The sequence below is a fragment of the Triticum aestivum genome, chromosome 4D (assembly GCF_018294505.1).
Source record: "Triticum aestivum cultivar Chinese Spring chromosome 4D, IWGSC CS RefSeq v2.1, whole genome shotgun sequence".
Taxonomy (NCBI): Eukaryota; Viridiplantae; Streptophyta; class Magnoliopsida; order Poales; family Poaceae; genus Triticum; species Triticum aestivum.
Genome location: NC_057805.1, coordinates 95,014,383 through 95,030,255, shown reverse-complemented (window position 1 = coordinate 95,030,255; position 15,873 = coordinate 95,014,383). Strand labels below are relative to the sequence as shown.

The 15,873-nt window shown below is 45.6% G+C and overlaps 1 protein-coding gene across 1 annotated transcript; it reads right to left on the bottom strand.

Annotated features, from left to right (window-relative positions):
* Positions 1-240: 240 nt before the first annotated feature.
* On the bottom strand, positions 241-1,065 carry LOC123099714 (basic blue protein). The gene is made up of 2 exons (XM_044521820.1): positions 788-1,065; positions 241-694 (listed from the first exon to the last, which is right to left on the bottom strand). Exons 1-2 carry the CDS (start codon positions 999-1,001, stop codon positions 489-491), a joined length of 420 nt encoding a protein of 139 aa, XP_044377755.1. The 5' UTR covers positions 1,002-1,065; the 3' UTR covers positions 241-488.
* Between the last annotated feature and the right edge of the window lie 14,808 nt (positions 1,066-15,873).

Below are 15,873 nucleotides of genomic sequence, written 5' to 3'. Positions count from 1 at the left end.
AAGTATTTGTTTTCATACTAAATTTAATTTTGAGAAGGCACATAAAAACTTGTACTGTGGTCCAAATCGGAGAAGGTACATAGAAACTTTAGATTCAAGTCTTTTGGTCGTCATTTCTTCATACAAACAATGCCTAAGTTGGAGTTTGTATGCAGAAATGGCGACCAAAATACTAATCACCACGCGCATGTTCCGGAGGAGAAAACAGGGCGTGGTATGATCATGGATGCACCAAAGAGCTTCCTTTTAAGTGAGCTTAGTATCTTTAGAAATTTGAAAGACGACAAGCTCACGCGAGAGAAGTTTAAGCATCGGCGTATTACGAGAGAAAACATCTGGTTTACTGATTCCATGTGATGCATACGCCGAACTCACAAATCGCAATGCAAGCACACACAAATTACACACGCCAGCCGGACGCAGGACAATAAGCGACCACCAAGTCAACGCCACTCGATGCACTCCGGAGGTGGGCGACGATCGAATCATCAGTAGACGGTGACGGCGAGCTTCATGCCGGCGCTGCAGTGGCCCGGCACGCCGCAGATGAAGTAGTGCGTGCCCCTGGGCAGCGCGACCGCGTCGTAGCCGTTGCGGTACACCGGGGCGTACCCCTTGGGCGACACGACGCACTTCTTGTACCCGCCCTTGCTCACCCACGCCACGTCGTGGAACGTGCTGTTGTACTTGAACACTGCGCATGCATACATACGCACGCGGCATGGTCAGATCGGGATAAGTCGTCCAAGGCTACTCGCTCGCACGTGCATTGCACAGAGGTACGTACCGAGCACGTCGCCGGCGCGGAAGATCTTGCCGGCCAGCCACCCGCCGTAGTCGACGTTGCGCGTCCACCCGGCGGCGTCGCCGACAAGGTACGTCGTCGCCCCCGCCTCGGCGGCAGGGGTGGCCGCCAGGAGCACCGCGGCCATGCACAGGAACGCGGCGCCGGCGACAAGCGCCTTACTGCCAGCTGCATTGCCTCTTCCCCAAGCCGCCATCGTTGCCGCGCGCACAAGCTTGTCGTTAGAGAGACCAGGTACTGCACTCTCTCTTGCTGCTTGTTAAGACTGAGCTCGCAGGAATGGCGCCCTCGCCGTGTTGCCTTTTATAGCGCGTCCGTAGCGTTGTGGACGTGGAAATCGAACTGCTTGTTTGAAAGTTGAGAACTGGAACTGCTATTGGGGAGGAGCGAACGCATTATCCATCGCACGTGATGACACGTTGTGCAGAGCATCCATCCTTTGACTATTGACGAGCTTATTCGGCCGGTACGTACACAATTTCTGACGATTAAGATTGGACCAGGAAATGAATTGATGAATCTTCTTAGTTTGGATAAGACAGAGGAGCGCATGTGATCGATGAGCATTGCGTCTGCCAATGCAATGTTTGGCGGAGTTCAAGAAACCTGTCTGCGGGGTTTTTGGTTTCTTGTACTCTTGGGCACCGACAGTTCCTGCCGAGTGCAGTAATTGCTCCGCAAGTCAGACTTGTGTGTCGTCGCTAGCTAGCTAGGTAGAGATCAAGTTGACCATGATGCCTTGGAAGTTGTCGAGCTGCCACCAATATATATTCCAGATCCACGATCCACGATCCACGGAGCCATCGTCGGGGGATCAAAGAAATGGAACTCGTATGGCACGTTCGTGCACGTCGTAGACGGTCCATGTTCCGGTCTCAAAAACTCGGCTCAGCCGCACCCCTTGTATCGGTCCTATACGTACAGGGCTGGCCGACACTTTTTATATTTAAACCATATCTAAAATGGATATTGGGAGGTTTAGACGCGTCTGACACATCCACCACGTCGAACTGAAGTGTGAGACGTACGTGGACATTCGTCGAAACCCAACGGTCCGAGGAGTGGCCAAATCTGACTATTCAAGCCGGACAGCGACCCCCAACCATAGCCATAATCCCATTTCCCTCCCCTCTGTGCCGCCACGACCCATCCGCTTGCAACTCGGAGCTTGTCGTCCGCCTGTAGCCATGGCCTGACAGCGGCTCACCACTTACGCAATGCTCACTTCAGAGCGCCTGTTAGAGCTCCTTGAGGAGATCCGGGCCCAAGCTTTTCACTCGGATTGCAGCAAGCCTAACTCTGGACTAGCCGGAGCAAGAGAAGGAAGACGTGGAGCAGCAGGCACTAGACACGGCCATGAAGGAAGCGGAGCCGGAGGAGGAAAGCGAGGCCTTTCCGGCACCTCCAGGTGCTGGAGTCGGCATGCCCCATGCACTAGGAGAATTCGAGGTCGCCCAAGCAAAGAAGGCAGCGGAGCAGTAGGCCATCCTTGATCCCATCCTCTTGGAGGTGGAGGAAAATCGTCGCGACCTCCGCGAGGCACAGGCGGAGATCGAGGAACTCTTCGCGGACATGGAGTCTGACGAGGAGCCAGAGCTGTGGGAGGCAGGTCCATACGGCATTGCCAACATGGAGTTATCTACATCTCCTAGGATGAGTAGTTTAGGCTAAGTTTATCTATGTAGTGGTATGTAGCTTTTGAGTTGCATTGTTAGTATGAATTCGAGGTATGCGGTCGCAGCGTAAAATGAGAGGTGACTAGACCCTCTCCATGGAAGCGCCCGAACGCGTTTGCAGACATATGAGGGGTCATATTTGTCGTATGCAGTTGTAGGTGCTCTAACTCATCAGGGGCATTGTTCTATGATATAAACATATAGTTTAGCACCAAACACTACTTGCAATATTAGTACTACCTAGCTAGTTGAAAAAGAAAAGGCAGGCATAGGACTTAGCAGTGGAGGAGTTGGCGTTGTAGATGTTCACGTTAAAGCCCCAAGTTGTAAGCTTGAAGACGAGGTTGTTGTCCTGCTTAACGTGGTGCTTCCAACAGAACTCGCTCGATTTCTGGAAAAACACCACCTGGCCTTCGAACTAGGCCACCTACGCCCACTCCTCTAACCATCGACATGCAATAGGAGGGGGGGTCTGATACGTCTCCAACGTATCTATAATTTTTTATTGTTCCATGCTATTATATTACCTGTTTTGAATGTTAATGGGCTTTATTATGCACTTTTATATTTTTTTGGGGACTAACCTATTAACCGAAGCCCCAGTACAAATTGCTGTTTTTTTGCCTATTTCAGTGTTCCGCAGAAAAGGAATATCAAACGGAATCCAAACGGAATGAAACCTTCGCGAGGATCTTTTTGGAACAAACGCAATTCAGGAGACTTGGAGTGGACGTCAAGGAAGCAACGAGGCGGCCACGAGGTAGGAGGGCGCGCTCCCCCACCCTCGTGGGCCCCTCGTGGCTCCACCGACCTACTTCTTTCGCCTATATATACTCATATACCCTGAAAACATCGGAGAGCACCACTAAACCCTATTTCCACCGCCGCAACCTTCTGTACCCGTGAGATCCCATCTTGGGGCCTTTTCCGGCGCTCCGCCGGAGGGTAAATCGATCACGGAGGGCTTCTACATCAACACCATAGCCTCTCTGATGATGTGTGAGTAGTTTACCACAGACCTTCGGGTCCATAGTTATTAGCTAGACGACTTCTTCTCTCTCTTTGGATCTCAATACAAAGTTCTCCTCGATTCTCTTGGAGATATATTCGATGTAATTCTTTTTGCAGTGTGTTTGTCGAGATCCGATGAATTGTGGGTTTATGATCAAGATTATCTATGAACAATATTTGATTCTTCTCTGAATTCTTATATGCATGATTTAATATCTTTGCAAGTCTCTTCAAATTATCAGTTTGGTTTGGCCTACTAGATTGATCTTTCTTGCAATGGGAGAAGTGCTTAGCTTTGGGTTCAATCATGCGATGTCATTTCCCAGTGACACCAGGGGCAGCAAGGCACGTATTGTATTGTTGCCATCGAGGATAAAAAGATGGGGTTTATATCATATTGCTTGAGTTTATCCCTCAACATCATGTCATCTTGCCTAATGCGTTACTCTGTTCTTATGAACTTAATGCTCTAGATGCATGCTGGATAGCGGTCGATGTGTGGAGTAATAGTAGTAGATGCAGAATCGTTTCGGTCCACTACAAAAAAATATACTTTCGTGATGATACGTGTTTGTCACAGTAGGTCACGTTTTCTGTCATGCATGTACATCCATGACAATTTTATGACAGAATCAAGATAGTCATACCTGTGCTGTCATACAAGTGTTCCACGACATTACCAAAATTATCATCACGGAAGTGTCCACTTCCATGACGATAAATCGCGTGTCACAGAAGTGCTTTCGTCAAGGCTGATCGACACGTGGCATCCACCATAACGGAACGCCGTTAAGCTATCAGGTCCGGTTTTGGATCCGATAACCCGTTAACAGCCCGGACCAATGGGGATTTTTCATGTGTAAAATTCTGATTGGCTGACGGAAACACGTGTCAGCTCCGTGTTGGCACAGGTGTCACTCATCCAATGGGCGAGATGCGCCTATGATATGTTGACACGTGGACCGGCCCAAAAGTGGCCCATAAAGTTTAAATGGGCCGGTCCAACTAAAGGCCCGCAAGATTTTGCGGACCATAATGGGCCGGCCCAGCTAAAGGCCCATGAGATTTTGCGGACCATAATGGGATGGCCCAGCTAAAGGCCCACAAGATTTTGTGGGCCATAATGGGCCGGCCCAGCTAAAGGCCCAAAAGATTTTTGCGGGCCATAATGGGCCGGCCCAGGTGAAGGCCCACAAGATTTTTGTGGACCATAATGGGCCAGCCCAGCTAAAGGCCCACGAGATTTCGCCGACATTAATGGGCCGGCCCAGCTGTAGGCCCACAAGATTTTGAGGACCCTAGTAGGCCGGCCCATTAACTGGCTGCCATGTTTTGGGCCAAATGTCGGCCCATATTTGATCCGGTCCATTAATGGCCTTCCACGTTCCAGGCCTAACAATGGCCCATATGAGATCCGACCCGTTAAAATCCTACCATGTTCTGGGCCAAATTACGGCCCAGATCAGGTCCGGCCCTTTAAGAGGCTTTGGGCTAAATTATGGCCTATATCAGATTCGGCCTGTCAACTGGACGCTATGCTTTTGGGCCCACTTGCTAAAGGCCCATTTAGTAATTCAGCCTGATATTAGTTTCGGCCTGTTAAGGGCCCGTTTAACATTTCGGCCCTATATTAATTTCGGCCTGTTAAAAGCCCGTCATATTGTTGGGCCTAACTACGGCCCGGTTTGCATCCGGCCTGCTCGCAGCCGATAATCTGATTGGGCCAAACAAGGACCGAGACAATTTTGGCCTGGTAAAAGCCCGTGATTTGATTGGCACAATCATGGGCCGGGGTCCATTTCGGGCTTCTGCCGGCCCGTGAGCTGTTCGGCACGTTTCAGGCCCAACCTACTTCTCAGCCTCCTAAAAGCCCATTGAGTTTTCTTACAAAAAGAGGGCCGGCGGTTTACTCGGCCTATTAAAGGCCTGAATCTACTAGTGGGCCAGTTTACATTTAGGCCTTCTAACGGACCAAGATGACGGGGCCCATGATGCGGATCATACATCGTGATTGCATGACGGCCCGATTATGTATCGTAATTTTACGGTTTGGCCGGTTTACTGCGAAGACAGGATATATATACAGTAAAATAACTGCAGCATCGTGAATAAGAAAAAACCTAGACTATACAGTAAAGAAATTACGGCATATTACATCCACTGGGCATCAAAGTTTGCCACTATGATAATAAAGCACAAGCAGACAGCTGATTACATACACGGGGCATCAAAGATCGCCACCGGTGCAACTAAACACGCTGACAAAATAATATACAAAACCGACAACACTTCAATAGAGTTCAAGAAAGGTTAGCCCTGCTGGGGAGCTGCAGCGCAAGCAGCTGAGCAAGCTGATGAGACTGTGCTTGTTTAACACTTATATCCTCCTCACTCTGAAAGATAAACAAGCAGACAGATGACAGGTTTTGCACATAAAAGTATCAATGCTGACAATTCATCACATTTCTTACTGAAGAATAAAGTGACACAGTTTAAAATTGCATTAACACAATATGGTATTGTTCAGGTCAAGACATGGCAGGAAATGACATTGTGAAGGAGTTGGTAGCTTCACGACACCACTCAATTACAGATCAAGAACTCATAAGTATCAATGGTTAGTGTGCTGTCAATTTATCCCATTTCAGATTGGCAAATAAAGAGACGGTTTAAATAATGGTAGAATGATATGACATTGTTCATAGTTAAGACATTGCAAAATATGACATTGTGCTGTAGTGGGTAGGTTCACCACACCATTGGATTACGGATCAAGAACAGAAGCATATATGCAGTGCAAAAGAAGATCACTCGCTATGTATAGTTTAATTTACATGATATGAAGAAGGAACTTGGTTGTACAACTGAAAACTTAAATTGAGAACGACAAACTTTTGTTTATGAACTACATAATAAACTTTAAACATGCAATTTAATGCAAACACCAAAAATAAACATCGGTTGCAGTCATGCCTAACCAAATATACACAACAAAGTTTGAAGGCTTGAGAAGGACAAACTTACATTATTGGTGAAGGCAGGCTCTATAAAGCCCTTGTCCATGCTGATGGGGGGCAATTCAAGAAGTTTACCACAGAATCTTCTTCATAAGCATTGCCTTTATTCTACATTTTGTTAAGAGTAAATATAGATGTGACAATATAAGAAAAAATGGAGAATATTTAAGATAAGATGAAGAGTGATGCTACATAACCAAGTAGCTATAAATGTAAGTACAACGATACATGCAAAAGGTACAGCCAAGAGCAATGCAGAGCTAAACTTCTTCAGTACCATCGGTGTTATCCAACCTTATGGTAAGAGTAAATATAGATCTTATGTGTAGAAAATGGAGGGCAAAGGAAAATAAGCTACAGAGTGATGGTAGATGAACAACTACCTGTCAATATAAGTACACTGATAAAGGACAGCAGGTACTTACAAGAACAATGCAGAGCTAAAAAAATCATTGGCATTGGATATATTCTACACTAATGTAACCATTCATACAGATCATATAATTTGGAGCGAACAATTGATAAGCAAGCTATCATGCATACTGCTGTCACATAATGAACCAAGTATGTATGCAAGTACAGTGATACAGGACAACAAGTACTAACAAGAGCAAAGCAGCGGGCAGCATATTTGCGATATCCTGTCGTTCTTTTCAAACCGGAATTCTTTTTCGAGCAGATTTCCTGCAAAAAGATCCGTAAGGCACATGCGAAAAAGTAGAAGTTCAAATTGTCATGCGATATCATAGACCGTACCTCATCCTCAGAACGAGACCAGTGCATAACAAGGTTTCTCCATTCAATGTCTTCTAAATTTAGCACAGGAGACTTCACCAGAAATTCGTTTATAGACTTGCCATCAAAGTGTGATTTCCTTAGGTAACACCAACACTGCTGCAATGCTTCCTTGAAAAGCGCAAGCAAGCTTTGCTCATCATGACTATCCAGATTGACCCTCGCCTACTTACAACAATGTAATGTAAATCATTGATGTGTTCAATCGGCAGAAAACTGGAAAATAATCATCATGAATAATAGCACTTACACGTAAGTGGGACAAGAAGATGTGAAAATGGTGTTTGTCTTCACTATAATCTTCCCATGATGGGAATATATGCACGTAGTCCCTAACAACATTGAAAGCATTGTCTTTTAAACTGGGAATAACTGGAATGGGGTTCCAATCTGCATTGACCGTCTCTGCAGTTGGGATAGGTCTTCGGCCGGTGGACTTGCTGTACTTTTTGCTGGATTGGGATTTTTCTGTGGTACGGCTGGTGCTATGTCAACTGAAATCGGCATACCTTTTGCTGGAGTGCAGGTCCTGTGTGGTGCGGCTAGTGGTGTGGCCAGTGAAGTATGGGTACAGTCTGCTGGAGTCGGTCCTACGTTTTGTGTCACTGGTTGTACAGCCAATATAAGTGGGGTGCTGTCTGATTTCTCCAGCACAACCACGTTTTTCAAGGACTTTGCTGGTGCTCCTTTAGGTTCGGTAATCACCCTCTTCCTTTTTGATGTTTGATGCACAAGAACAACATTTGAGTGGAAAAACATGGTATGATGACAGATGGAATATGTATTGATAATGGATGGGCATGGCATCTCAACATATATGATGAGTAAACTAAGCAGATGGCGGTGCAACAAAGTAGAAGAAATGCAAGACAACATATGCAAGATACGTGCAATCAATAAAACCTTGCCAAATTAGAGCAGGCACCTTGATGGGTGAACATGACAGGCCATCTGCCTTTGACTCCTCGAGGTTAGCATAGTCATTAGGATCATATTTTGAACAAAAATCTACAGGTGGGGAGCGTATGAGTTTCATTGCATCCAGAATGGCACTCAATGCCTTGGTGCCAATTTTGTAAGTCATTGCAGTGTTCCACAATATTCTTCTAATGCACGGATTCCGATATTCACTGTAATTACGTATAATATCTGAGAACCATGAAAACATAAATAGTTGTGAGATTATCTTTGTAATGCAGAGGATATTCTAATATAGGGGCGCCCTAGTGCGACACAAAGCAGCTACACAGATCATAGTGTAGATATAACGGGAAAACCGTAAGCATCAGAGTAAAATCAGCAAAGTGGAACTTGCTGGAATATATGTACTAGTATTGCCGGTACGGCTAGAAAGGCTTCGGATACCAGCTCTCTTCAAGTGAAGGTGCGGTACTGTTAATATCAGTGTAACTCTCAAAGGCGACACAGCTCCTCGCATTTCCTTGCTATTCTTATAGGATTCAAGTGGGCAGGCCACTACAAATCCTATTCCCATGTTTACAAAATCCTACGAATCAAAGAGGCCCGAAGAGTTCAAAGTGTCCATACCAACCGGCCGTATAGACCTCTACACTGCAAATGTCCCTGCTCATCTTCACTACAAGGAACATACTGTACTACTATCATACTCCCTCCGTTCCAAAATATAAGTCTTGGTAGAGATTTCCACTATGGATCACATACAGATGTATCCAGATACATTTTAGAGTGTAGATTCACTCATTTTGCTCCGTATGTAGTCCATGGTGGAATCTATACAAAGACTTGTATTTAGGAACGGAGAGAGTACTTATTAAAGAAGAACGGAAGAGGAACATGCTAAAGAAGAGCAAGCAGATTTTGGATAATAAAATGTTCGTTGCGCAGTGCCCACACATGATGAATCAGAGCGCATTAAGAAAGCAACTCCCTGCTGTTTCTCTATACACTACAAAAAAATACACTTCCGTGATGATACGTGTTTGTCACAGTAGGTCGCGTTTTTTGTCATGCATGTACATCCATGACAAATTTATGACAGAATCAAGATAGTCATACCTGTGCTGTCGTAGAAGTGTTCCATGACATTACCAAAATTATCATAATGGAAGTGTCCACTTCCATGACGATAAATCGCGCGTCACAGAAGTGCTTTCGTCAAGGGTGACCGACACGTGGCATCCACCATAACGGAACGCCGTTAAGCTATCAGGTCAGGTTTTGGATCCGATAACCCGTTAACAGCCCCGACCAATGGGGATTTTCCACGTGTAAAATCATCATTGGCTAGAGGAAACACGTGTCGGCTCATCGTTGGGACAGATGTCATCCACTCATTGGACAAAAGGCGCCTATGATATGTCGACACGTGGCACAGCCCAACAGTGGCCCATTCCTGTGAAAAGGCCGGCCCGTTTGACTTGGTCAAAAGCTGGCGGGCCGGCCCATGGAAAGCCTGTTAACGGCCTGTTCGCATATAGCCCATTTACAGCCCGCTAACCCAAGGCCCGTTACGCCCTATCCGAATTAGGCCCAGTAGCGTCATTTGGGCCATCCAATATGATTCCAACCCGTTTTCACTTCTGGCCCATGTATAGCCCATGATGTCTTTCGGCCCATATGAGGCCCTTTGTAACTCTTGGCCCATTAGCGGCCCGTGCTGAAACTGGCCCGTAATGAACAGTGTATTACTTTACACCCATTAACGGCTCGTGGTGAAACTGGCCCGTAATGAACAGTGTATCACTTTATACCCATTAACGGCCCGTTATTCCGTTGGGCCGTTTCCAGCCCAAGTTAACTTTCGGCCTTCTGAGGGCCCATTTATTCTTGGGCTCATTTGCAGCATTCGGTTACTTACGGCCCGTCACTGTCATTTTCTACTTGTGGGCTAAATTCAGCCCGTCGTTACAGTCGGCCCGTTTGTGAACCGTTAGTCTGTTGGGCCATTTTCATAGCATCACCAAATACGGCCTATTAACGATGGCCCATTATGGTCGGCCCATGAACGGACGATTCCAACTCTAGCCCGTTTACGGCCATAATGCGGTCTGTTTGGCCCATATTTGGCCAATCGATCATACGGCCCGTATAAGGCCCATTGATGATACGACCCGTAGAAGGCCCATTGTTTCTACGGCCCGTAGAAGGCCCACTGTTTCTACGGCCAGTAGGAGGCCCAGTGTCACTACGGTAAATATTAGCCCATGGTTATTGTGGCCTAGTTTAAAAAAATAGGTTATTGCAGCCACTAGCTAACCGCGGAAAAAGAACTGCAATGACTACAAGCAAACAAATAAACAAGACAACAAGGAAATAAATAAGCAAGCAACTAACGCTAGGCTATCACGGCTATTACACATATTACATCCACTGGGCATCAAAGTTCGCCACCAGTGCAAATATAGGGAACAAAGCAGCATATCATATACACTGGTTGTCAAAGTTGGCGACCAGCGCAAATAAACGCCGCAGCAAAACAAATCCAGAACTGAAACCACTTCAGAAGATCTCAAGAAACAATATCCTGGGTACCCATAATGCTGGCAAGATGCTTAGCAAGCTTATTAACTTTCTCTTGTTTGGCGCTTAAATCCTCCAGCGCTTGCTGTTGCACCAGAAAATATGCATCTGAATTCTGCAGGGACTTCCTCAGTCCTTCAGCTTCCTGTCGCAGCACATCTGATCGATGTCTTTCAACTTGAAGTTGAGACTCAAGAAGACGAACTGATTCAGGCAGCGAGTTCGAAGAGCTTGTGCCAGCAGTAGTGGCCAGTAACTCGAACACTACATCAAGACAGGACTTTTGGGTTCCCTCACTGTCGTCAAGATAGTTTTTATCAGCTTTCTTGGAGACCAACAGGGATGTCTCACTATCTTGAACCTTATCTGCATTACTTCCTTTACCATTGGATAACGCGGTACTGTTCTCCAATATTTTGTCCGCATTCTAAAAGAGAAACAAGCAGACACATCACATGTTTACCATGTTGTATATGAAACTCATTTTGGTAAATGAGTTCAGTAGTAAAGTGGACAGGATAACAGCATGAAACAAACATATATCTATGTACCATGGTCACTTTATGGTCTATATCATTCTAGTTTTTGTTGCCAAATCAAGATAGAGACACAGTTCAAATAATATTTGTTCAAGACAAAGCAGAATAGACAGAATATAAGTGTGGGTAACTATAGAGCAATAACAACACTTGTAATGTGCATGACATGAGAACATAACTGTTTATTCAATTGAAACTGAAATCAACATAGAGCAGGTTACAACAGCAAACCAGTTAAAGAAACAGGTTTAAAACATACCTGTTGCGCCATTGGAGTTTCAATTCCATCCTTCAAATTTGAAAATAGTTGGTATGAGTAAATACAGTAATGCAAGAGCAAAGGAGTATGAACCATAGCTACAGAACCTGACCTGAGAACAAATCTTCTTCTCCTTTAAGCGTTGAGTTGGGATTCGGAGTGGTGGTCCTCGTGCTTTGGGCACTGCAGTTCCCTTACTAACTGCTCGTGTTTGGGTGCTCTGTGGTGGAGACGGTGCTGTGTCAACTGGAACTGGGTTACTATCTGCCGGGGTTGGGGTTAGAAGGGGTGTAGCTGGTTCTCTGTCCAACTGGGTAGGGGTACAATCTGCGAGAGTCTGGGTTATGTGTGGTGGATCTGGTCCTTGGGCAAGTACAACCGTGGTTCTATCTGCATCAACTGGTAGCACTATCTTTTCTGAAGACCGTGTTGTTACTCCCTTAGATACTGCCATCACGCTCTCCAATTCAAATGGCTGATAAACAAGAAAAGTAATTGAAAGTATAGACATTGTATGATAGACAGGTGCAATGGATAGTGGGGAATAAAAGAGGGCATGAAATAATTCATATTTATGTTGTCTAACCAAACAGGATAGCATGACACAATTTCACATATATGATGGCTAACTAAACAGGATAGCATGACACAATTTCACATTATGATGGCTAACTAAAAAAGATGGAAAGACATAGTTCAAAATATGAGACTATGTAAACAGGATGACATGACATAACTATATAATGTGTTTATTAAATAGGTTGGCATGCCATAATTCACATACATTCACGGATAGAATGCCATAATTCAAAATATGATGACTGTAAACACTAAACAGGATGAGATGATATAACTATATGATGTCTTTATTAAATGGGTTGCCATGCCATAATTCAGATAGATGATGTGTATGTACTATGTAAACATGATGGCATGATATAATTCAAATATATGATTTATATAGTAAGCAAGTAAGCAGATGGCAATCCATATATGATGTAAAAACTAAGCAATGCAAGACAACATGCATGACATGGGTAATATAACCCTGCCAAGTTTGAGCATAGACCTCAGGGGGGAAATAGGACTGGTCATCAGTCTCTGAATCCTCCTCTGAGGAGCTCTCTGTAACCAGCAAGATGTCTGCTTCAGCAGGTAGCATTGTCTGCTCTGAATACCTTGTTTTCACTCCAGATACTTCCATCACCGCTTCAAATGGCTGATGCACAGGAAGAGTAGTTGAATATACAAACGTTGTCGACAAATGGAACACGTAATACAAAAAAATGATAGCATGATATAATTCACATACATGATGATTGGCTAAACAGCATGGCATTGCATAATTCACATATATAATGCCTTTGCAACAAGATAGCATTGTATAATTCACATATATAATGTCTTGCAACAAGATGGCAATGCATAATTCACATATATGGTAATTAGACACTGAACAGGTGGCATTCACACAAAGCATGTCTAAACTAATCAAATGACATAGCAATGCGAGACACCATACGCACGATATGAGCAACATAACCCTGCCAAGTTAGAGCATACACCTCGGGGGGGGGGGATAGGACTGGTCATCTGTCTCTGAATCCTCCTCTGAGGAGCTATCCGTAACCAGCGAGATATGCGCTTCGTCAGATAGCATAGTCTGCTCTGAAGACCTTGTTTTCACTCCAGAATTTGCCATCACCGTGTCAAATGGCTGATGCACACGAAGAGCAGTTGAATGTACTAACATTGTTGACAAATGTAATATGTAACGAAAAAAAGGATGGCCTGATATAATTTACATATAAGATGACTGGCTAAGCAGGATGGCATTGCAAAATTCACATATATGATGCCTGGCTAAACAAGATGGCGTTGCATAATTCACATAAACGATGAATAAACTAAACAGATGGCATTCGCACAAAGGATGTCTAAACTAAGCAGATGACATATTTGATGTATAAAGTAAGCAATGCAAGACACCATATGCATGATATAACCAACATCAGCATGCCAAGTTAGAGCGAAGACCTCAGGGGGTAAATAGGAGTTGTCTTCTCCTTCTGAATCCCCCTCAGAACAGATATCTTCCTCTCGATTACAATCCGAAATGCGTGGAGGGGGGCTGCCTTTGCGCCTACCATGGAGCGACGTCTGCATGAAATTTTATTGCCACGCAAGGCTCGTCTCTTTTGCTCTACATGTTCAGTTCCATTGTTTACAATAACTGTCATGCATAGGAATAAAACATAGTGAGATTATGTAAGGAGTGCATGCAGAAATCCAGAGTGATGGTAGCAACCTGTGGATAGACCCAAAACCAATAATAGCAGGCAGATAATGGCTTCAGTTAAAAATACAGATAATGGCTTCTTTACTGTTTGTTTCCCACCCAACATGAAACTCATAGTAGACACCGGAGATTAACCAGATAGTAGATAGATACTATTGATAGCGGCCCCGATATGTACCCCACAACCATTTAAAAACTCAAGTTTGACCATTAGTTTGGAGCTGACTCAGAGTCTAATCGGTGAACAGGACGATAAAGTAGCATGTAATATTAAGCGATGCATAACGTAAGCAGACACGAAAGAGTGCGACCTCTCTTGCGGACCCGTGTAGTCCTCGAGGTCATCTGCTCGGTTGATGATGGTAATGCAGTTTTCATGGCTGCCAGCGGCGGGGAAGAAGATCTGAGGCGGCGAAAGACAGTCTGGAGGCCGGATCCCTGCTGTGCTGGACCCTTCTGTCGTTGGAGCAGCTGAGCTGGGGTGGACGACGGCGCAGCAGGAGCGGGACAAACCACGCAAGGTTTTCTTTGACAACTATCTGTAAGAGAAGTAATTCTGTAAGGGCTCGTTTGAATTGGAGGATTCCAACAATGCAGGGATAGGAAATAGACAGGAATAGGATAGGAATGCACGTGCAAAACAGAGAATTTAAAAACACAGGATTTCTGCCAATCTGGGTGTTTGATTCACAACAATTGGAAGATCACAGGATGCAAAGAAGCATGGTGAGATTAAGTCAAACCACAAGAAAATGTACGGTTATAATGCTATTATGCTACTATCTCTTAGTCTTGTGCTTCATGAATAGGAATTTGAAAAGGAGGACAAGTGAAAATTAAAATTCCTACGTTTTTTCTTTCAAGGAGACACTAAAGGAACAAATCCGTGTGCTCAGTGGACAATATATATAACATGTAGAGTAAAAAAGAGATGCAACAAGTGTACAACCTCTTTGGCGAAGCCATGTCGATCTCAGCGTGATTGGGTTGGCCGGTGAGGATGCTCCGGCTGACTTTGCTGTCGGAGGAGGGGAAGAAGATCTTAGGCGTCTGGAGATGGAGCCCGAGGTACTGCTCCGCTGTGATGGAGGGTTTCGTCGTTGGAGCAGCTCCGGTGAGTTGTACGACGCCGAGGCTGAAGCAGGACAAGAGAGACAACGAACAACGTTAACCTGAGTGGAATTCTAATAGCATCTCCAATACATGACGTAAAATACATAACCACAAAGTGCTAGATGTAAAATACATCAGCCGCTCATCTCTGAACTTAACTATCGAAACTGAACTTAACTGTCGAAATGAACTTAACTATCGAACTGAACTTAACTGTCGAAACTGAATTTTGCTGTCGAAACTGAATTTTGCTGTCGAAACTGAACGCACTAGCAAGGTGAGGCTACACGTCAGTCGATTGACTTTTTCATCTCTGGTCAGTCGATTTTGCAGCCGTTGGATACGAAATCAAGGGCCTGCGGTTCATCTTCAACCTCCACCCCCTGAGCCGCCAGCCACCACGGCCTAACAGCAGCCCCCCGCCGCCGGCAGCCGGCGGTGCGCCGCCCGCCCCCCCGAAAACACTCCCCACCGCCGGTCCGCCGCCGCCCCGGCCATCCCTCTAGGCCCCCCGTGCCGAGATTTTTCTCCGGCGATCCCCACGGCACCGCCCCGCCAACGCCCCGCCACCGCCGGCGACCACCGCCCCCATCCTGAACCCTAAGATAGATAGTGGGGTACCTCTCCGGTGAGCCCCCCTCCCCGCTGCGGCTGGTTCTTCCTTCACCCCGGCGAGCCCCCCCACCCCCTGAAAATCGACTGACCCAAAAGTCGATTCAGTCGACTGAAGTGTAGCTAAATCGGAGCAGCATCGCAAGCAAGAGCAAGAGCGAGAGCAGCAGCGCGAGCAAGAGCAATAGCAAGAGCAGACCAGGCAGGGGACCGAGAGCAAGAGCAGAGCAGCAGCGCGAGCGAGAG

Bases quoted from the DNA above. Each gene is read 5' to 3' on its own strand.
- LOC123099714 (XM_044521820.1), bottom strand. From the start codon at position 1,001: ATGGCGGCTTGGGGAAGAGGCAATGCAGCTGGCAGTAAGGCGCTTGTC. The intron at 695-787 runs GTACGTACCTCT...ATGCATGCGCAG, and splicing joins CCGCGCCGGCGACGTGCTCG to TGTTCAAGTACAACAGCACG.